Source organism: Protopterus annectens, chromosome 6.part0 (genome assembly GCF_019279795.1).
Source record: "Protopterus annectens isolate FY-2018-M chromosome 6.part0, PAN1.0, whole genome shotgun sequence".
Classification (NCBI taxonomy): domain Eukaryota; kingdom Metazoa; phylum Chordata; order Ceratodontiformes; family Protopteridae; genus Protopterus; species Protopterus annectens.
This window is the reverse complement of record NC_056737.1, coordinates 257,768,441-257,788,669: the sequence shown is the minus strand read 5'-3', so window position 1 is coordinate 257,788,669 and position 20,229 is coordinate 257,768,441. Positions and strand designations below refer to the sequence as shown.

At 35.7% G+C, this 20,229-nt stretch overlaps 1 protein-coding gene across 3 annotated transcripts in view; it reads left to right on the top strand.

Moving 5' to 3' along the window:
• Positions 1–20,229, top strand: part of PLEKHD1 (pleckstrin homology and coiled-coil domain containing D1) — a 532,907-nt gene that overhangs the window by 227,324 nt on the left and 285,354 nt on the right. For all 3 annotated transcript variants that reach the window (XM_044074000.1, XM_044073999.1, XM_044074001.1), the window contains exon 4: positions 7,354–7,430. In XM_044074000.1, the coding sequence (XP_043929935.1) occupies positions 7,354–7,430 (77 nt within the window). The remainder of the gene's footprint in view (positions 1–7,353; positions 7,431–20,229) is intronic.

Genomic DNA, 20,229 nt, shown 5'->3' with positions numbered 1-20,229 from the left:
GTGATTAAAAACTGGTATTATGAATGGCTTTGAGACTGGTATGTCTCTGACTGGAAGAAATAGTTTCTGACAGTCTCTTATTGGTCATTTTGATATGCTAAATGGTTGGTTCAGTATGATCAGCTTATTGGTCCAGCTTCTTCCTGTATTTCTGCTGACTGCCTATCTGTCCTCTTTTTAAGGAAATACACTGGTTAATGGGCAGGGATCTGAAGAAGGTCTTTACCGAAAGTGCTTATCCACCCTAGAACTTTGTTTTATGCTACTTGGATTTTTACTGTTTACATTAAAGAATTTGTTTTTTAACATGACATGTTTGTCTCACAACAGCCTTGGTGATACGTCTCATCTTTTTCTGCATTCTGGAACAAACTTCTGCTACATGTCAAGCAGAGTATCACCCTTGCCACCTTCAAGGCCAACCTAGATAAGTGGATGGGCAGCCTCATACTTTTCCTCTGTCTGTCTTGTCTTGCCCTCCTTGAATTTAAAGATAACTTTTGAAAATAGTTTTTTTGGGTAAACGTGTTATGGCCTGCATAGTGACTGCCTAATAATTACCTATAAACCTATCTATCTATCTATCTATCTAGATATTTATAGAGTTTATAGAGTTTCCTCACTCACTCTCATCTACCCAAAACTAATACTATTTATAGTAGTCCAAATATTCACATCACTTTCCTTATTACTTTCCTTCTCAATCTTAAATATAACTGTGACAAAAGAGAAATACTGCCAGCCCAGCTAGCTGGAATTTTGTAAATAATTAAATGTCATTTGTAAATATTAATATGATTTATATAGAAATGTAACAGAAGGAAATATTGCCAGCCAGCTATCTGGAATTTTGTAAATAATCATACACTATGTCATTTGTTAACATTGATATGATTTATACAGAAGTGTGTCTAAAGTACTGAGCTAAAATGTAACCACAGCATACCCTGCTGGCTTAGAATAGAAATGTATATAAACTATTGTAATTGTGTAACTGCATATGTTAACAGTATAAACTGGGACATAAAAGGTTAACTTGCAAAACTTCAAGAAAATAAGTTGGAATTAAATTGCTTTAGGATTTTGCTATAAAAGTTATCTCTCAGTTTCAGTGTAGCAGACACAATGTCTAGAGCTAGACATTTTTTGTATTGTCTTGGAAGAGAAGTAATTAAAAGGTTTTAGATGCAGAAGTGTCCTATGACTTTCAGGATCTGCTAACATCTGAGGGATATGCATTTTTCACACAGAGATGTTAAATTCTGTTAGTTTCTGACAAAAGGGGGTTTAGCCTGGGAACTGAAGTCAGGTGAAAAAAAAGTGATGTCATCCAAGCTAACCCAGCAGTAATATTTGATATTAATTTAAGAACTCTCTCAGAGAGAGGGACTGGGCATTTTGTATTTTGTCTTTAACCTAACAAGAACATCCACTCATCATCACATCTGCACTTGCCTTGCTGTAAGTAAGTTTTTTAGGGCATAGTAACTATTTTTAGTTTCAAATAGGTATATAGTAAAGTATAGCTTAGATGTTTTCTTTATTTATTTGAGACTGTCCTGCAATGTTGTTTTAAAATATTTCCTGCGATTCTGAACTCTAAAGTAACTGTGTTTGTTTATTGAGTATTGTCTTGTTCTTTTATTTATTATTAAATATATTTAAACCTATCTTTGTGGCTGATATTTGTGAGGCATATTTAAGCTCTTAGAGTACTTGCATATCTATTTGGTGACACTGTACAGGCCACTTCTAAATAGCCTTGCTTTTGGTCAGGCTACCATTTCGATTAATAGTAACATTACACAGTAGGATTGGAGACCATTTGTTAAGGGCCTTAAGTAGCTGATAAGCAGTGGCTGGTGTGAGTTGGAACTACCTTATAGTCTGGGCAGAAGGGGGCATAGCTAGTAAACATGTGCCAGCCTTCCCCAGGTGTGTGTGTGTGTGTGTGTGTGTGTGTGTGTGTGTGTGTGTGTGTGTGTGTGTGTGTGTGTGTGTGTGTGTGTGTGTGTGTGTGTGTGTGTGTGTGTGTGTGTGTGTGTGTGTGTGTGCGTGTGTGTGCGTGCGTGTGCGTGTGTGTGTGTGTGTGTGTGTGTGTGTGTGTGTGTGTGTGTGTGTGTGTGTGTGTGTTTGTATATAAATCAAATCTCAAAGTGAGTGTGTGTCAGCTACTTGGGTAGGGACACGAAGCACTGGTTGGACAGAGAGGGTGCTGGAGGTCTTAGCTTGGCCACTTGGGGATCTGGAGAAATAGGGAGAAACCAGCCCTAGACTGACTGTGATCTCTGTGTGCTCTTAAGGGCAATTGCACTTTACTGTGTGTATACTTGTCATCCTCTCAGTGTGTACATTCCCCATTGTTGTCAGTGGTGAGGATTGAGGCTCCTTGATTACTGGGCCAGTGCAGGGGCATCATAGTAATGATGCATTTATAGTTGCTCTACTATTAATATATCATACTATATTACATTATCAGCCATCTTTATCCTTTCTAATATTTCCATAGTTAAGCTGCATCTTTTCATTATTTTAATTGCTAGTAATTGCAGGTAACATTACAATATATTTTGCAATGTTATAAATTTCTTTCTACTATATACAAGCCTGTGCCTATTGCTAATGAATGATCAGCACTGTATATAGCCATGCAAGCTATGTACATACTATGTTTGTAAGATATGTTTATGTAAGCTGTTGTAAAGCTTTTTCTGTCATGTATGTACACTTACCTATATTTTATATTCCTTCTGATCTCATGTAACTGTTTTTTGTATATATGTCAAAACTGGTGTTAAATGTGGAGAGAGGAAGATAGATAGATAGATAGATAGATAGATAGATAGATAGATAGATAGATTGATAAACAGAAAGTGTAGGGATATAACACAGTAACAGAAGTGGTCTAACTAATGCAACAAGTACACAGAGAGGTCAATAAAAAGGCAGAATCATAATTACTTAACTACAGGGTCTTTTCAAATACAAAGTAGTTTTTAGATTTCAAGAAAATAGACTATAACAAAATGGGACAGTGCCTCATGAAAGCTCTGGCAAACATAAACAAAGGTAGTCCAAATGAGAAATCAGAATGCATAAAAACCGCCATCACAAATATCCAACCAAGGGTCAGCTTCATTAACACATACACTAAGTGCACACGATCTGTATTCAAGAACATCCCTACCAAATTGTTTGTGCTTTCTAGTCACTCAGAAATATTACAGTAAGTGTACATGTAGTCTACACTTTGTGATAACCTTTATTAATCCCCCTCGATATTTAAGGCTGCAAAAAAATCAGTAGGAAAATTAAAATTAGGAGGAAGAAGGTGTGAGTTGTGCTTGTGTTGTCTGTTAAATCGGAACAGTATACACTTAGTGTAGGAGTTAATGAATCCCAGGGCAAAAATAAAGCAAAAAACACCATGTTTCTCAAAAAAGATGTATCATCACTTGTTTTGAAAATGGTTAGCACTGAGGAAACTCAAGAAGTAGGAAGACAAGAAATTATACCAGTTAATGCAGCAAGAAACCCTGAAATAGTCAGAAAAGCAGAGGCCCAGAATAAGGAAGGGATGGCCAGTTCGGTCAAAAAAAGAAATAGTACATTTTCTATATACAGTACATAAGGGGTCAATGAGTGTAAAAAGTATGGTTGCAGAAACATAAATAATATATGAAGGATGGGCAGAAAATTATGCTGAAAAGCAACAGTAAAAGGATTCTTCCCTTCAGTATTTTCGGGATGTGAGAAAGGAGGTTTATCATACACTAGCAGGTGATCTGAATGGAAATGAGGGGAACCTTGTTCTTTTACAGGGGAAATGTTTCTAAATACATATAAAAAAACAATGATTGATGTGGTCCAGTCTAGAATTCTGAGACAACTGAGGGGAAACATGATGAATGTTTTTAACAATCAGAGGAAGAGAGTAAATTTTCTGATGAATGGAAGAGGGCAGATAGTTCTGTTTGACAGATGTGGAAGGAAGACAGGCTGAAACATAACAGTTAGGCCTCAGATGTAGATAAATATGGAATCATTGCTAAAACAGGTAGAAACCAGTGGTGGACAAGTATAAGGCAGTAAGGTTTCATCTTAAAAAGGTCACACCAGACTAATCTGACTGTCAAAGCATGACAAAAAGGTTTTCACAAAATCGGTGGTGCTTTATTGTAACCCTTGGTTTATTGGATGTTGATGGTGAAATGGTGACTGTTCTGTGCATGCTTTTTCCCTCTATGCTTAAACAACACTGGCCACTGACCAGTCTTTTAGAATCAGACCCTACGCATACGCAAAGAGGTGTAGCAAGTGTAGCACTCGCATTCTTAAAGTGCAGCATGTGGAAAAGTGTTGAATATGTTTTTGAGATTCAGAATTCAAGACCATCTGAGTGACCTTAAAAAGTAAAAGAAAAGTAGTACTATACTGCTATATACATATGCAAAACATGGGGATAGACAGTTTTAAGGCGTAAATATGTTAAGCCCTTCACTGCTAAGAATCTTCATCCTCTATTCCTGAATTTGATATTTTCATCCTCCACTTGTGCCTATTGGCTTTATATAGTTGAGAAAGAAAATAAATTAATTGTATAATGAATTATGAAACACTTTACTTTGAGAGCTGAACTGAAAACTGCCTTTTTAAAAATAAATGATTGCGAATGATTAATAATTTAATAAGCAATTAAATAATATAAGACCTGTCTTTAGAAAAGTGAATGATTGTATGTGCTTAATTATTTAATAAGTAACTAAATGACTGGGAATAGTGAAACATTTCATGCAGTATTTTTATAATTCTTGGAAGGGCAAAGTGCTGATTTTCCAAGGAACTGAGTTCTGCAATAAAGCAAACTGAAATGTACAAAAACGTTTTTGTTTGTTTTTCATTGTTCTAAATTTAAAATTATGGAAGGTGGTGGGAAAATATAGTAGACTTTGATTTGGTAGCCTGGGTAGTATTGTGAAAATGAAATTTTGATATGGTACGCAAAGCTTACTACAGAGGACTGAGCAAAAAAAAAAAAAAAAAAATATATATATATATATATATATATGTGTGTGTGTGTGTGTGTGTGTGTGTGTGTTTTGTGTGCATGTGTGGAAATGTATCTGTCTATATAGATTGATAAATTTATTGGCAAAATAAATGACTGCCAGAATGTGCTTTTAAGTAGTGTTCAAAATTAATAGCACAGAAAATACAAAATTTCTACCTCATAACTTAAAATGCATAACAAAGTTGATTTAACGGTGAGGATCATGATCAGTCCACCGATCCTAATCATCTTATCATGTGTTCGAGACATGGATGTCATGAAATTCAACTTACAGTAAAAAAAGAAAAAAAAATGCTAAGTGTTTTGTCACCTTTCAAAGCAGTAAAGCACTTGGTGAGCGCTGTTAGAAAGGCAGACTAATGCAGTCCCTTACATTTACACTCACCTTTCATACCTCTCAACTGTCCAGATTTTCAGAGAATTTCCAGATTATTGCTTCATATTTTGGTCTTTTCTTCTTAAAATCTGTGTTTTTTTGGAGAAATCACTAAGAGTTAAAGTCACTAAATAATGACATGCATTTAAGTTTCAGACTTCATATCCTTTAGAAAATGCAGACGAATGTACTTCTTGTTATTCAAGCTACTTTTTATGTTTATAAAAGGATGTTAGGGACACGTTATTTGTACAGACAGCAGGCAGATGCAAATTTTTTCCTGTCCTCCTGTCATTTTCTGAATACTACTGGCAGATTTTACTGAATAGCACATGACCTGACTTTAGCAGCTTAAGCAGAGGGTGCTTAACATTTGTTAAGATCACGTTAGCGCTTAACTGGTTTGTCTTTTTCCAAATATTGGAGTGTAATCACCGTACTCCATATACTACAATACTATTACAACTCCTTTCTTATTACTAAATTAGCTTCTTCCTTTAAACATTAGAAAAAGCAATAAAGGTATACACTGATGTGAGTTACGATGAGAAAAATATCACGTTATATCCATGATAGCTTTGTCTAGAATAAGCATTAATGTGACCACAGACAGGTAAGAACAATAAGTCTTATTATTACTTGAATGATTTGTGAACTGTAAGCCAGCATTTACTGTTAGTTTTATTGTTGGTATGAAGAAGACCACTAATTACATTGGTCCTGTAACATGGAGTATGTTGTGTCTTTCGGCTTTTCTCGGTTAGGGGTCGCCACAGCGGAACTCCGGTCCGCTAATGATTGGCAGTAGATTTTTACATGCCGAGTTGCCGGCCCTGACGCACAACCTTCAACAAAGGTACGCCCATTCATGCATGTCTTCGCACAGAAGACGCTCTAGCTGATAATCGAACAGGACAACGCCTTACCGTGAGGCGACAACATGTTTCAATTAAATGTTAATTACTGTAATGGAGGAAGGTTATATTAAATACAAGTTTGATTTCTTATGACATAAAATTCCCTCTATCTCCAGCCTTACCTTGCCTTTATTCATTGTGGCTTAGAAAGTTGATTGCCCCCCCATCTCTGTGAATATGGGGCCAACCAGAAATCCCCCTGATAAAACTCATGCAGACTTAACTGTGAATCTAACAGGAGATCCAACCTCCTAAAGGCAGCAACATTAACCACTGCACAAGTGTGGTGCCCCAATTAAAACTAGAAAAGCTGAAAATATAACGTGAATAAGCTGTAATAATAGAAGGAATGCAAATTAATATTATGTATTAAAGAAGACATATTACAAGTCCTAAAAGAGATGCATTAAAATGAAGGCATAGTTAATGAACTAAACTTGAAAGTAGATAAGTCTGATTTTGCATGGAGATCCTATTACAGGTGGATCAAGAAAATGTTGAAACAGCTTATCTATAAGTTAAGACCTTAGAAAAAATTATCTCTGTATTCTATAAAGCTGAAATTGTTAACACCAATAAGAAATTAGCTTGAATGAAATGCAAGTGAGACTCTCCTGAGAACTGAAATAAAATTTAGTCAGAGGGTTTAATATTTTGTGAGTTTGTTCACAGTATTATTTTATTTCTTTCAAGTTTATATAGCAACAAAACTTTTTTTTTCTATTCAGTAAGTTGTGAAATGAATAAAATCAATGTGCTTAGCACATACATTTAGACAAACATACCAGTTTGTTCCTTTAATTTAATATCATTGCATTCTACTGTTTTTGATTCATTGTAATAGCATACGTAAGGCAAGAATATTTTAAAGGATATCATATAAAACATAAAGGGTGTGAAATGTGTAATGACAATATTGTATCTGAAATTTTAATAAACAATTTAGAAAAAAATCTAAATCTAAATTCTATTTTCTGATTTTATTTCAGGGTGACATTCTCCTAGCAGCAGAATCAAACTCTGAGCAAGCACAGTGGCTGGAAATGCTCCAGGAGTCTGGGAAGGTGTGAGTATTCAGTTTATATTGTATACGTTTCTCCTTGGAAGGTACTACTACTGTTGCTGTTTATTTATTACTTAAACTGGTTTAAAGACAGTGTGCTTGTTTGGTTCCGACTACATTACAAGAGCTTCTTTTGTATTTCCTGAGTTTTACATTGAGCTGCACAGACACATGCTCAGTTTTTGTTGTTTCTATATTATATGCGTATTAGGGCCTCTACTGAAGTACTGAGGCCCCGGGCCTCTACTGAAAATGGACATATATCCAGTTAGACTAGCCCGGTCAACAAATGTAAAATAAATTAGAACAAAATGGACCTACTCTAAAGAGTGGGATTATAAGAGCAAAGACACTGATTTCAGTGTTATCATGAGTACTGAGTGTCCCTGATGAAAAGATACTATTGATGAAAGGCATTCATACCTCTCAACCTCTTAGAGCAAGAAATCTGGACAAAGCCATAAATAATGGGGGAACAAAGACCAAACAATAGGGACACATTTTAAGTATTTCTCTTGCAAACTTAGAAAGTTGATAGAATAACAGGTTTTGCATTTAATATGAGTTTTCTGAAGGAAATGAAGTCTGAAATTCAAAAGTCTGTCATTATTTTCTGATTTTCCCCTTCATGATTTGCCAGAAAAACACAATTGTTTGAGAAACAGACCAAAAAATTGAGGCAAAAATCTGGAATTCTGCAAAATTCTGTGCAGCTGAGAGATATGGAGGCATTGTATGTACTGGGGTATACAAGGGGGTATCATGGATATCATGAAAAATGCAACAATATGGAGGGGCAACATAAAATGTGTGATCTTGATGATTAGGGATCATTTCTAGAGGTTCTTCATATGTTCTAGGACAACCTGATCAGAAGCTTTAAGAAATCTGGGACAATCTCATGTGGGAAACCTAAGTACAGAACATGGATTGTGTGTCGGGGTGGATCATGAGTACTGATGCATCCTTACTGCAGCATGCTTTAAGTAAACAGATAGCTTCAGTCTTAGCATTTTGAGTACTGAAACAAACTGGAAAGGGGCATTATGGAAACCACGGCAAACTAATGTGGCACCATATTATTAGAGCATCCAGATGTAGTCCATTTACTTTATGGGACAGTCTGATAGGGGCACCACAAGTAGTAGGACAAATGGCTGGGGGACCATGAGAACTGGTAGATCTTAATGAGAGCATTATGACTTCTGGGACCTCCATTAGTACTGGACATACTGCTGAGGGCTATCATAGAACAGGCCTGTCTAATGGGTGGGTGGGGGTATATCATGAGTCCTGCTGGGTGCATTGTAAGTGCTTTGGATATTGTGATGGGAAGGCATCCTGAAAAACATGCCTGTCAAGCAGATGTACAAAAGCTACTACCATTTCTCTACCTTAAACTCCAGCTACTAATAGTCCCAATACATACAGCCCAATCATACTTATTTCTGAACAAGGAAAACGTGAAAAAGTTTTTCACTTCCCGATGACTAATAGGATGACAAAATATCCTTATTATATCCAGTATGGATTTTGAGTATGATATTGGTCACACAGCTTCTTGAGGGAAGCCTGTAAGGTCAGTAGAGGCCAGAACCACCACTGAAGCAAGAGGGAACATGACAGCTGAGGAATCATACTAAAGGTGGCTATTTTTGTATTGTTTGGCCATTCTCCCTACATAGTCAGCAATGTGCAGAAGAGGTGGGAATGATCCTTGGGCTTGCAAGGAAATCCCTGCCTATGTGGTGATGTCATCCACAAAGCCTGTGTGACAGTGTGAGATATTGCCAGCTATGCCAGGAGAAGCAGGGCAGTGGATGTGTAACATATGCCAGTACAGCTTGCTGGAATTTTGCAAATAATTATATGTCATTTGTATAGCAAACTGATTTGTAGAGATGCTTGTGTTGAAAATGTATTTGTAAAGTTGTTTGTGTTAAAAACATATCAACAGTGTGTCCTGCTAGACAGAAAAGAAATATATGTTTATATCAGACTGTACTGTTGTAAATAGGATACTGGAAGAGAAGAGGTTAATCTCAGTCCACCTAACTTGAAAAATAGTAAGAAATTAAATTACTTAATTTAGGCCATAAATATTGTATCTTACAGTTCTGACTGTAGCCAGAGATGAAATGCCTGTGCCAGAAAATGGTTTATTAGCTCCTGTAAGAAGAGTGGAAGTGTTTACAGTATTATGACTTCCAGAAGCTGCAACATAGCTCTATCTGTGTGTATAGTAATACATATGTGTGAGATTCCGGGTCAGTTGCTAGGAATGGAGTAGTATGGGAATCAGAACTCAGATGACCAGATGTATGTGACGTCATTCTGTAATTCATCACAAAAATTATGTTTTAATACTAGATTAAACTAAAGTCTCAGAGCACTCTGTTTTTGAAATCTGATATAGAAGGACCCCCTCACCTACTTCATCTTGCCTTGCTCTAGTAAGTGACCAGGGAATAGCAATTCTTTAGATCAGTCAGGAAAATATAGTTAGATTAGTCAGTTACTGTTTTTCTGTATCTCTGTGAATCTGTTCATCTGGTGTTTATTGTAAATAGATATTCCATATTTTCACATTCTTTTATTATTTATTATTAAATATATTTAAACTTTTCATTGTAGCTGGTCCTTTCAAGAGTATTTTAAACTTTGAGAGTACTTATATCTAATTGGTGACTCTGTGTCCACTTCTGAAAGCCTTACTGCTTTGGTCAAACACTATAATTTGTATTAATATTAATTTCACTCAGTATAATTGGGTACCCTTGTAAGAGCCTTAGAGTAGCTGGCTTTGAAGTGTCTGGTGGCAGTAGCTACCTCTAGGCAGAAGGGGGCATAGCTAGTAAATCTGTACCAGCCTTTCCCAGGTGTGTGTGTGTATGTGTGCGTGTGTGTGTGTGTGTGTGTGTGTGTGTGTGTGTGTGTGTGTGTGTGTGTGAAAATCAAATCTCAAAGAGTGTGTGTGTCAGCTGCTTGGAGCAGGGACACTAAGCACTGATTTCACAGAGAGGGTGCTGGAAGACTTGGCTTGGACACTCAGCTGATGACTCAACTACACAGCTGTGCCAGTGCGGAGTCTCAATGGGGCCCTGAAGAGAGAGAGAGAGAGACAGAAATCCAGACCCTGGACTGAGTGTGTTCCCTGTGTGCTCTTAAGGGAAATTGTACTTGATGTAGAGAGCTGCATCTGGAAATACTGTGTGTATCTGTTTTTGTTCCAAGTGAATGCCCCCCTCCAGTGTCAATGGTGAGGATTAAGGCTCCTTGATTACTGGCCTAGAAAGGGGACATCACAGCCTGGTCTCACTGCTAGGTGAGTGTGGTAGTGATACAGTGGTACCCAGCATCACCAAGTCATCAAGCCTACATCACAGCCACTAACATGCTCCCCCATCTTTCCTCCCAGAGACAGGCAAGCAGGCAAAGCCTCTTCATTCCTCCTTCCACTTAATTTATTGCCCCCCAGTGTTGGGTCATTCATTGAATTCAGGTCATCTGGGTCATAGTCGGGACTTCATCCTAATACACCACAGAGTATATACCTCAGTGCTATATTTTTTGAGATATTTACAGAAATAGAAAAATGAAGCATATTTACTAACTAACAATAAAAAAATAACTAGGTGTCTCTAAAGTTTAACAACATGAAGATCAAGTAACAATGACCATTTTCTCCACCAGCTGTAAATTGTTTGGCTCTGACAATATTAATATCATCTTCAAAATGTTGCATTTCTTCATAATGACTAACAAACTAATAATAGCTTCAGCATAGTGCATTTGGCATGACAATTGTATTTTTTTTCTGTCAGCCACTAAAACTTTTCACATTATACCCTTCAAGAACATATGTCTTAGTTATGAAAATATGCTTGTAAATATGAAAATTATCATAAGTGGCAAATGGTTAATATTTTAACTGCAGCGCTTCTCATGCAATCCGTCTTAAGGGCATCATTTATTTCATATACTGTTCTTTGATATGTTTTCTGTCATTTATTCCTTAATTTCTTGTTAAAGAAACCAACTATAACCAACATGCTTATGTCATAAGGAGCTGTTGGTGCCAAATGGGAAGGAGCTAAAAAGGCTCTGCTGGCAAGGATGAGCAACACACAACATAAAGTAAAAGAAACACAACAGTAACAGAACATAATGACCATTCATAAAGCATAGAATTATTCCATAGATATCAGATTATTATTAGTTAATGTCATGTTGATCCAGAACAAGCATTAATTCTTACTTGCTCCATATAGTTGGCTTGGCATTTATTATGGAGACCATGTTGATTGATAACAGTGGTTCACATCCTACTGCAATTTCTCCTCCAGGTCTTGATCTAATACACTGTACATTGCCTGTGTAGGGGAGTTTCAATTAACTTCATTCATATGTTAAAAGTGAAATGAACTGGTGCTGGAGTAAACAACATCTTTGAATGTATCCTTGCAGCAAAAATGTTGTGTAGATTTCTCCTCAATTGTCTTCGTCTGATCATCAACAATATAATAAATAAGTGCTCTAGCAGCTGCATCTGTTAGACTCTAATGCCTGGAACAGTGATGACACTTGTGAAATACCTATGATTTTTTTTTGTAATACTCTTAAATTTCACTCAGTTGCCACTGTTACATATATATTTAGGTTCTCAATGGACATAATCTCCCAGCTATGTCTGGAAACCAGAAACTTGTTAGACAAACTGGTTCTTTGGCACCACAATTACCTGGTTAAGTTTGGATCAGGGATCCCACCAGTGATGTCACCTGATACAAAGATGGTCAGTTGTATGCCCCCCTCAAAAAAAAAAAACCATCAGTAATGACATTTTGCTGCTGATACCTCACCATTTCCTTATTGTTGACAGTACTGCTGACCCAGAGTTTCTGTGATGGCATGTAATAATGTTGCCACTAATGTTATACCTTTAGCTCATGTATGTCTGACATCTACTGTTAACCATGAGCCATAGTTTGATTATAAGCCCTTGCAGATCTAGAGCACTAAATGAAGGTTAGAATGCCAATAGTGCAGGACTCCCCTGCTTGAAGAAAGACCTCATCTGGATGCACATTGTGCTTCATGCCAGAAAGAAATCTCATGTAAGAAAGCAACCATTTGAAATACACTCACAAGGGATTCATGCCTTGCTATTGGGCAGTAAATGTCTTAATGTCAAGACTTGAATACACACTACCCACTGAGGCCATGACCACACCTACAAATACCTTATTGTCACAAACTGCAGAAAATAAATCCTGTAGCTTGTTTCACTTTCCTAAGGCAGTAAAAAACATTGCCTTTCTTTGCCCAAACTAGTTGGTTGCCAGTTTTAGCTAGTGCTACACAATTTAATTCTGTTTTTATTGAGCTAATTCTTAGTCGGCAATGCCCATCCCTGGCAAATAATCTAAGTTTTAGAAGTTCTTTCTATTCTCTGTGATCCAGCAGTCTGAGAATTCCATTATTTTAATGTTTCACAGTGCATCTGTCCCTTAGTAGAAGGGCTGTTTTCAAGGTAATGCCTCTATGAAGGGTTTAGCTTGGAGTACACTTGCCTGCCAGACTTTCGTAAGTCTTTCTTCATGGTTTCCTGGTTACTGTTGTCTGCCTCTTTGAGATCCTTTCTCTATTGGTGGAAGCTGAGTGAAAGTGAGCATTTAGCCTGTTTTTCAATAAGGCTGTTGCATTTGCTGGAGTGTTCATTTATTCAAAAAGCATAGACTTCTGTATGTACTATGTGTGTTTATACTATGAGTTTATATACTGTGTGTGTGTGTGTGTGTGTGTGTGTGTGTGTGTGTGTGTGTGTGTGTGTGTGTGTGTGTGTGTGTGTGTGTGTGTGTGTGTATAGACATATGTATTGTATACTGTTGTTCAGGTTTACTCTCAGATTAATGGGCATAGTCATCTTTTCACTATTGTACAGAAATGTTATGTTTCAGTGTTGTCTTGTCTTACAAATTCCCTGTCCTTTAAAGATATTTTTACCAGATGTTGTATATTGTGACCCTTATTAAGAAAGATGTAGGAAAAATAAGTGTAGTAAGTACCTTAACCAGTATTTTTATATTATGTCTAATTTGTTACAGTTATTTAAATTGCTTATGTTTTTGTTTTATTTTTGAAGATTGTAAAACTATTGTTCTTAAAATGTTTTGTAATAAATTGAAGCTTTTTTCCCTGGGCCTCCACTGAAAATGGGCTTCTTACCCAGTTTGACTACCTCAGTAATCAAATGTCAGTAAATAAAAAATAAATAATAGAATGAAGAATCAGATGATGAAGAACTAAAAAAAGTGAGGGGAACTGCCACTGTGTGTGGGAAGACAGAAAAATGTGTAGAAATCTTTGCATATACTTGTAATATTTTGTGCACAGTATAGTTGTCTTGTTTTGTATATGTGTATATGCATGTTATGGATTGTTTTAACTAATCAGGATGCAGACTGTGTACATTCGTGACAGCAGCCACTTGAAATTTAAGACTATGGCCATTTTTGCCTTGACTTTCATCGCAATTTAACATCAGGAAATAAACCACTTAAATCTGCTGAAAAAGGATTCCAGGTCCAATAATACGTGCCACGAGTATAAAATGTCCACAATTTTATTAAAACATTTGCGTATGAAATCTGTCAGGTTAAGCACTTTCATCTATCACATAGACTTCTTCAGAACATCACCTCAACTTGCACACTGGTTTAAATAATCCAATCAATTATTAAAACTGATCAATCAATTAAAAAAAGATTTCAGCGTGTTTAACTACACAAATTTTAAACTGGAATGTGAACATTTTAGACTTTTCTCCAAGGGAATGAAATATGTTCCAACTTCCAGTTGTAATATTGCAATATTGTAGATTATATAGCAGAATTTAAGTTATACATGTGGAAACTAAATTTGGCAATATATTTCCATGATAGTAACAGAACAAAAACTCACAAAATGTTTAAAAAGACTCGTACTTTTGTTCCACCTATGAACTCTACTTTGGCTAGATATGAAAAGGTTGTGATCAATGAACTATACAAATTAGTTAATAAATTTAATAAAGAAAACATGAAATATAATTTAACTAAAAAGGAATTTGATCTTTTGAAACAACTACAACAGGATAATCAAATTAGGGTGATGAAACCCGACAAAGGGGGTGGGATTGTTCTTTATAATGTGCATGAATACGTAAATAAAATACATACAATATTACTAAGTTCAAGTTATTATGAAATAGCATCCCTGAACAAAGTTAGTATTGGAAATCACAAGATTGATTTATTTTTAGAGGATTTATTGTTGGAAAATAGAATTGATATTGAATTATATGACTTCTTACAAGTAAAAAATCCAGTTATGGCTACAATGGTGGGAATACCTAAGGTTCACAAAGACCAAATGGACCCCCCCCCCCCCCCCCCATTTAGACCCATCATTTCAGGGAATAAATCAAAAACTTTTCCAAGTGATTGACAGATGGTTAAAAAATATTTACAGTAAAATACAGCATATCATTATTGATTCATGGGATTTTTTTAGGGCGGTTACTCCTGATAAATTTAATAATGAAGTAATATTTGTTACCATTGATGTAATAGTAAATAATAAAAATGTAATAGACTTATTTTCTTATTTTTAGCGGAGGGAGATGGTCTTAGTAGATTTAAGGATAGTATTCAGAAATATAGTGATTTTTCATGGGACAGAACACTCTTAATTTTGGAATTTCTGGAGGTAGTTTTGAGATACAACTATATTTTTTATGAAGGTGAATACTACAGACAGAACAATGGTGTTGTCTGAATACCCTGTCATTCTTACAAATAAGAAAGGTGATTTTAAAATTTATAATTTTTCTGAAATTTTGCTTGACGAGCAGCTAATAGAATTATTAGCTTTTGGTAACTCTTTTGTTCCAAGCAACATTGGAAGTATTTCTAAGGAAATCATAGAGTTAAAATCTTATGTGAGGAAAATGAATTTAAAACTTGTTTTTAATCAACAAAATGAAATTGACAATCTGATTACTAATGGTGACAGTTTACCTAACATGAGGTTACCTAGTGTGTTTAACCCTCCACTACACAATATATTAGAATTATTTGAGAACATCTGCGAAATGGATTTTAGATTCCTTGCTGCTAATTGTAATGATAGGTTTAGTGCAGGGGACTTTAACATTTCTAAGGAACAACTGTTACTTCTTGAGGAGATATGTCGTTTACCTGTACGGTTACTAAAACCTGACAAAGGCGGTGGGCTTGTCTTATTTGACAACATAACATATAATGAGAAGATGGCCATGGTATTGGACACTGACGCGTACGTGAGATCATCCAGAAGTGAGGTCAATGGCAGTATTCGGAGGATTAGGGGTTATTTTAGGGACCTGTTCTTGGCAGGAAAAATAGACATCAATTTGTATAACTACATCGATATAAATTGTCCGAAAATTCCTGTCATGTTCGGGATCCCTAAAATTCACAAAAGTATCAGTAACCCCCCTATGAGAGCATTGATTGATGGTAGGTCCTCGATCATATATCCCTGTTCAAAACTTATTACAAATATACTAAACAAATACATGAAGGGGATCACTAGTATATGTAAAGATTCCTGGTCCTTCCTTGACAACATCAATGGCATCTTATACGATGTTGATAACAACTTTTTAACCATTGATGTTATAGACCTGTACACCTCTATTCCACACCAGGAAGCGGTGGAGTGGACAGGGTCTATGCTCCAAGTTTTTGGGGCCTCTAAGTTGGAAGTTGACCTTGTAACGGAACTTTTGGACATTGTTTTAACATCTAATTATTTCATCTTTAATGGTGATTTCTTTCTTCAAAAATGAGGTGTCGCGATGGGCTCCCCATGTGGGGGTGGGGTAGCGAATTACGTCATGGGATATTGGGAAGCCAATATTTTAAGGAAGATCCCTGGTTTAATGGGGCCTGTTATTCATTACACCCGATTCCTGGACGATATTTTTATTTTGTTCAGGGGCTCTGAACTAGAAGCCGCAGGCTTTGTGGACACCATTAATTCAACTACTGAATTTTTAAAGTTCACATCAAAATTTTCAACTAGTATAATTGATTATCTTGACGTTAAGTTAGAAAAGGACCTTGTAGGTCAACGATTAACGTCAACAGTGTTCAGAAAATCTACATACTGTAATGCATTTTTACACTTCTCCAGTTTTCACCCATACCAACAAAAAAGATCTATTGTTAAAGGACAACTGGTGAGGGCTGGAAGAATGTGTAGCACTATTGTTGATTTTGATAAAGAATGTGAACTGTTAAGAGTAATGTTTAGCAACCGGGGGTACCCCGATCAATTGTTATGCGATCTGATTGGGGAGGTCACTAGAAAAAGGATTAGTGGCTTCTATAAGCCATTATTATACCAAAGGAATTCCACAAATAGTGACTCGATTGTTAACGGAACATCAATGGGAAGTGACCTACACAGTAGTGAGGTAGGGACAGTTATACCTTTGTGTGAAGAAGTTGATTACTCTTTGAGTTTTATTACTACATTTAGTAAAAACTCTAAGGGGATCTTGTCTATTATACGTAAAAACTGGCACCTTATATCTTCAAACTCTTGCTTGGTTGAAAAATTAGGTAGTAAACCAAGATTTATATTCAAGAGATCAAACAATCTTAAAGAACTCCTACAGAGGGAGGTACCCCTAAGCTCATTTTATAAGAAAAAAGGCATGTTCAAATGTGGCTTTTGTAAATATTGTAATGAGGTTAGAGTAGGTGAGACATTTATGATCAGGGATAGGAAGTATCACATACGTTTCACTTTAAACTGTGAGAGTAAATCTATTATTTACATCGCCATATGTAATTGCTGCCAGGCGTTTTACATCGGTAAAATGGATCGTCGTGTAAGGGACCGTATGTATGAACATCTCTACGCCATTAAAAACAACAAGTGCGACAATGCACTGGCAAAACATATAGGTTTAAACCCTGGTCACAGTTTCCAATTTATGGCCATTGACCATGTACCATTAAGGACTAGGGGAGGTCCTTTCTCATTGATTTTAGAAAACAGGGAGCTAGAATGGCAGTTACGCCTTGACGCATTTAGGGATCCAGGCTTGAACAGCAACTGTAACATAGCCCCTGTCTTAAAGCTAAAAAGTTACTTTAGGTAATTTATATTTAACCTGCTGTCAGTGTCCTGTATACACAGGTTAAAAAACAGGGTAGACCCTTTAGCTTTTAGTAGGCGTACAGGAGCACATAGAACTATTAGAAGTTAAAACATCTAATATTAGAGATAAAAGGACATAGTAAGAAAGTCCTTTTACACTCTATAGAAGTGACCTGTTAAAAATAGGTTCAATATTGTTCCTTTTTGACGACATTATTATGTTGTATAACAGGTAATTTAACCCTCCTGCAAAGGTATTTATACATATACACATTGCAGGTATTCCTGGTAGTATAGTTGGTCCTGTTAAATGTGAGACTTATTAATTATTATTTATTTTTTATGTTAATTTTTATTTATCAGTATCTTTTAAAGTTTATCTTGCACATGTTTTATATAAGGCTTGTACACTAGCTATTGTATTAACTAATATTGAGAATTGTAGCTTTATACTGCGTGTGACTACTGTCTTTTTAAAAGGTGATTGCTGCTCTGAGGAAATTTGAAGATGTCATTTCCTTTTTGTCTTGTTTTTAATGGAGTGTGTGTTTGAATTGTTTACTTTACCTCTGAAGAGGCTACGGATTGCCGTGGCGAAAACGTCTTGGTTTTAAAATAAAACGTGTTAAGGTTTCTCATTTTGTGTTTGGTTTTGTCTGCCGACAAGGACCTCGCTTTGTGGATCTACTATTTAAAATTTACATATAACTTTAACACTAAAGGCATTTCTTACTTGGGCACACACACATATATATATATATATATATATATATATATATATATATATATATATATATATATATATATATATTGGAAAAGATAATTTTGCATCCAAAATTTATAGGAAAAATACATTCAGTAACACATATTTAGAATACTCCAGCTGCTACCCCTACAAACAAAAGGCTAGCATAATTAAGGGACAGTGCATAAGGGCAGCAAGAATGACTTCAGTGGTAAAAGATATTGATGTAGAATTTGAATTTATTGGGAATATGTTCTTGAAAAGGGGTTACCCTAGCAACCTTATAGATAACACTATAAAATATGTTAGGTCTGAATTGGATAAAAAGTACAAACCATTGTTAGGTAATGGAAGTGTGAACACACAGACAAATGTTGCAGACACCTCTGAGCATCAGAATAATTATAATCAGTCTTGTATTTTACAATATGGAAATTTGGTCAAGGACATTCGGTATACCATTACAAGTAATTGTAATATTTTGAAGTCCGATGAAAATATTTATAAATTAATGGGGGAACAACCATCCTTTGTTTACAAAACAGGTTTCAATCTCAAGAATTTATTTGAAATGAACATTTTCTCATCTAATAACAAATCTAAGGAATAAAAGTAGAAAACACAACTCAATACCGAAGACGTTCTCACCAAAAGCAAGAAGAGGTAGTAATGTATCTGATGAAGCATAGTTTAACTATGCGAAAGCGCTTATTCTCTGTTTCCAATAAATGAATTTTTTACATATTTTCATCGTGGATATTTTCAGTGTGTCAGGAGCTTGAGTTGGGACTACTCTGTAGAAGGATTTACTCGTGGTGACTGTTCTCACTTTTTGGACTTCAACAAATCTAAGGAAGGTGGAACACATAAATGTGGCAATTGTAACCAATGGTATGCTATTATGGAAATTGCGGAGATAAAGTTGGAAAATATAAATCAGACTGTAGTGTATTTTCAGAATGGCAATTGTCGTACTCAGCATGTGGTATACTTGGTCAAGTGCACCACATGCCCCTGTTTCTATGTGGGAAAAACTGATAGGTGTCTTAGAAACAGGATATACGACCATATTTACTGTATAAAGAAAAACAATGAAACAAATGCTTTATACAGACACCTAAAAAATGTCCTGGATGTAAAGAATTCAAATTTGCCATCCTTGAGCAAATAAGAGGAAACCCTAGAGGGGGTAGTATTACCAAGAAGTTAAATGAGAAAGAAACTAGATGGCAAATACTGTTGAATTCTACTGTTCATCCAGGGATAAATGATGGTATATCATTGAAGGCCATTCTGGAAGCAAAACTGTGATGTTTACAAGTATCCTTTTATTCACTTATGTTCATAAATATATACTTTGACTGTAATATGTTTGATAAAAGAAAGATGTGTTTTAGAATCATGTAACACGAATTTCAGTTTGCACAGTCACTTTAAGAAGATGACGACAGTTTCTAATTGTTTTAATTGATTGATCAGTTTTAATAATTGATTGGACTATTTAAACCAGTGTGTAAGTTGAAATGATGTTCTGAAGAAGTCTATGTGATAGATGAAAGCGCTTAACCTGGCAGATTTCATACACAAATGTTTTAATAAAACTGTGGACATTTTATACTCGTGGCACATATTATTGGACCTGGAATCCTTTTTCAGCAGATTTAAGTGGTTTATTTCCTGGTAGTTGCTGCTGGAACTTTACATTTGTTTAGCAATTTAACATCAGGGATACTCTGAAGGTGACTTTTTTTGGTTGTCGGTAAGTAGGCAGGTGCTATGACTAGATATAATTTGTATATCTTCAGAAGCATTTGTCTCCTCAGTTTGTACAGTGCTTGTTTTTTCAGGTATCACTTACTTCAA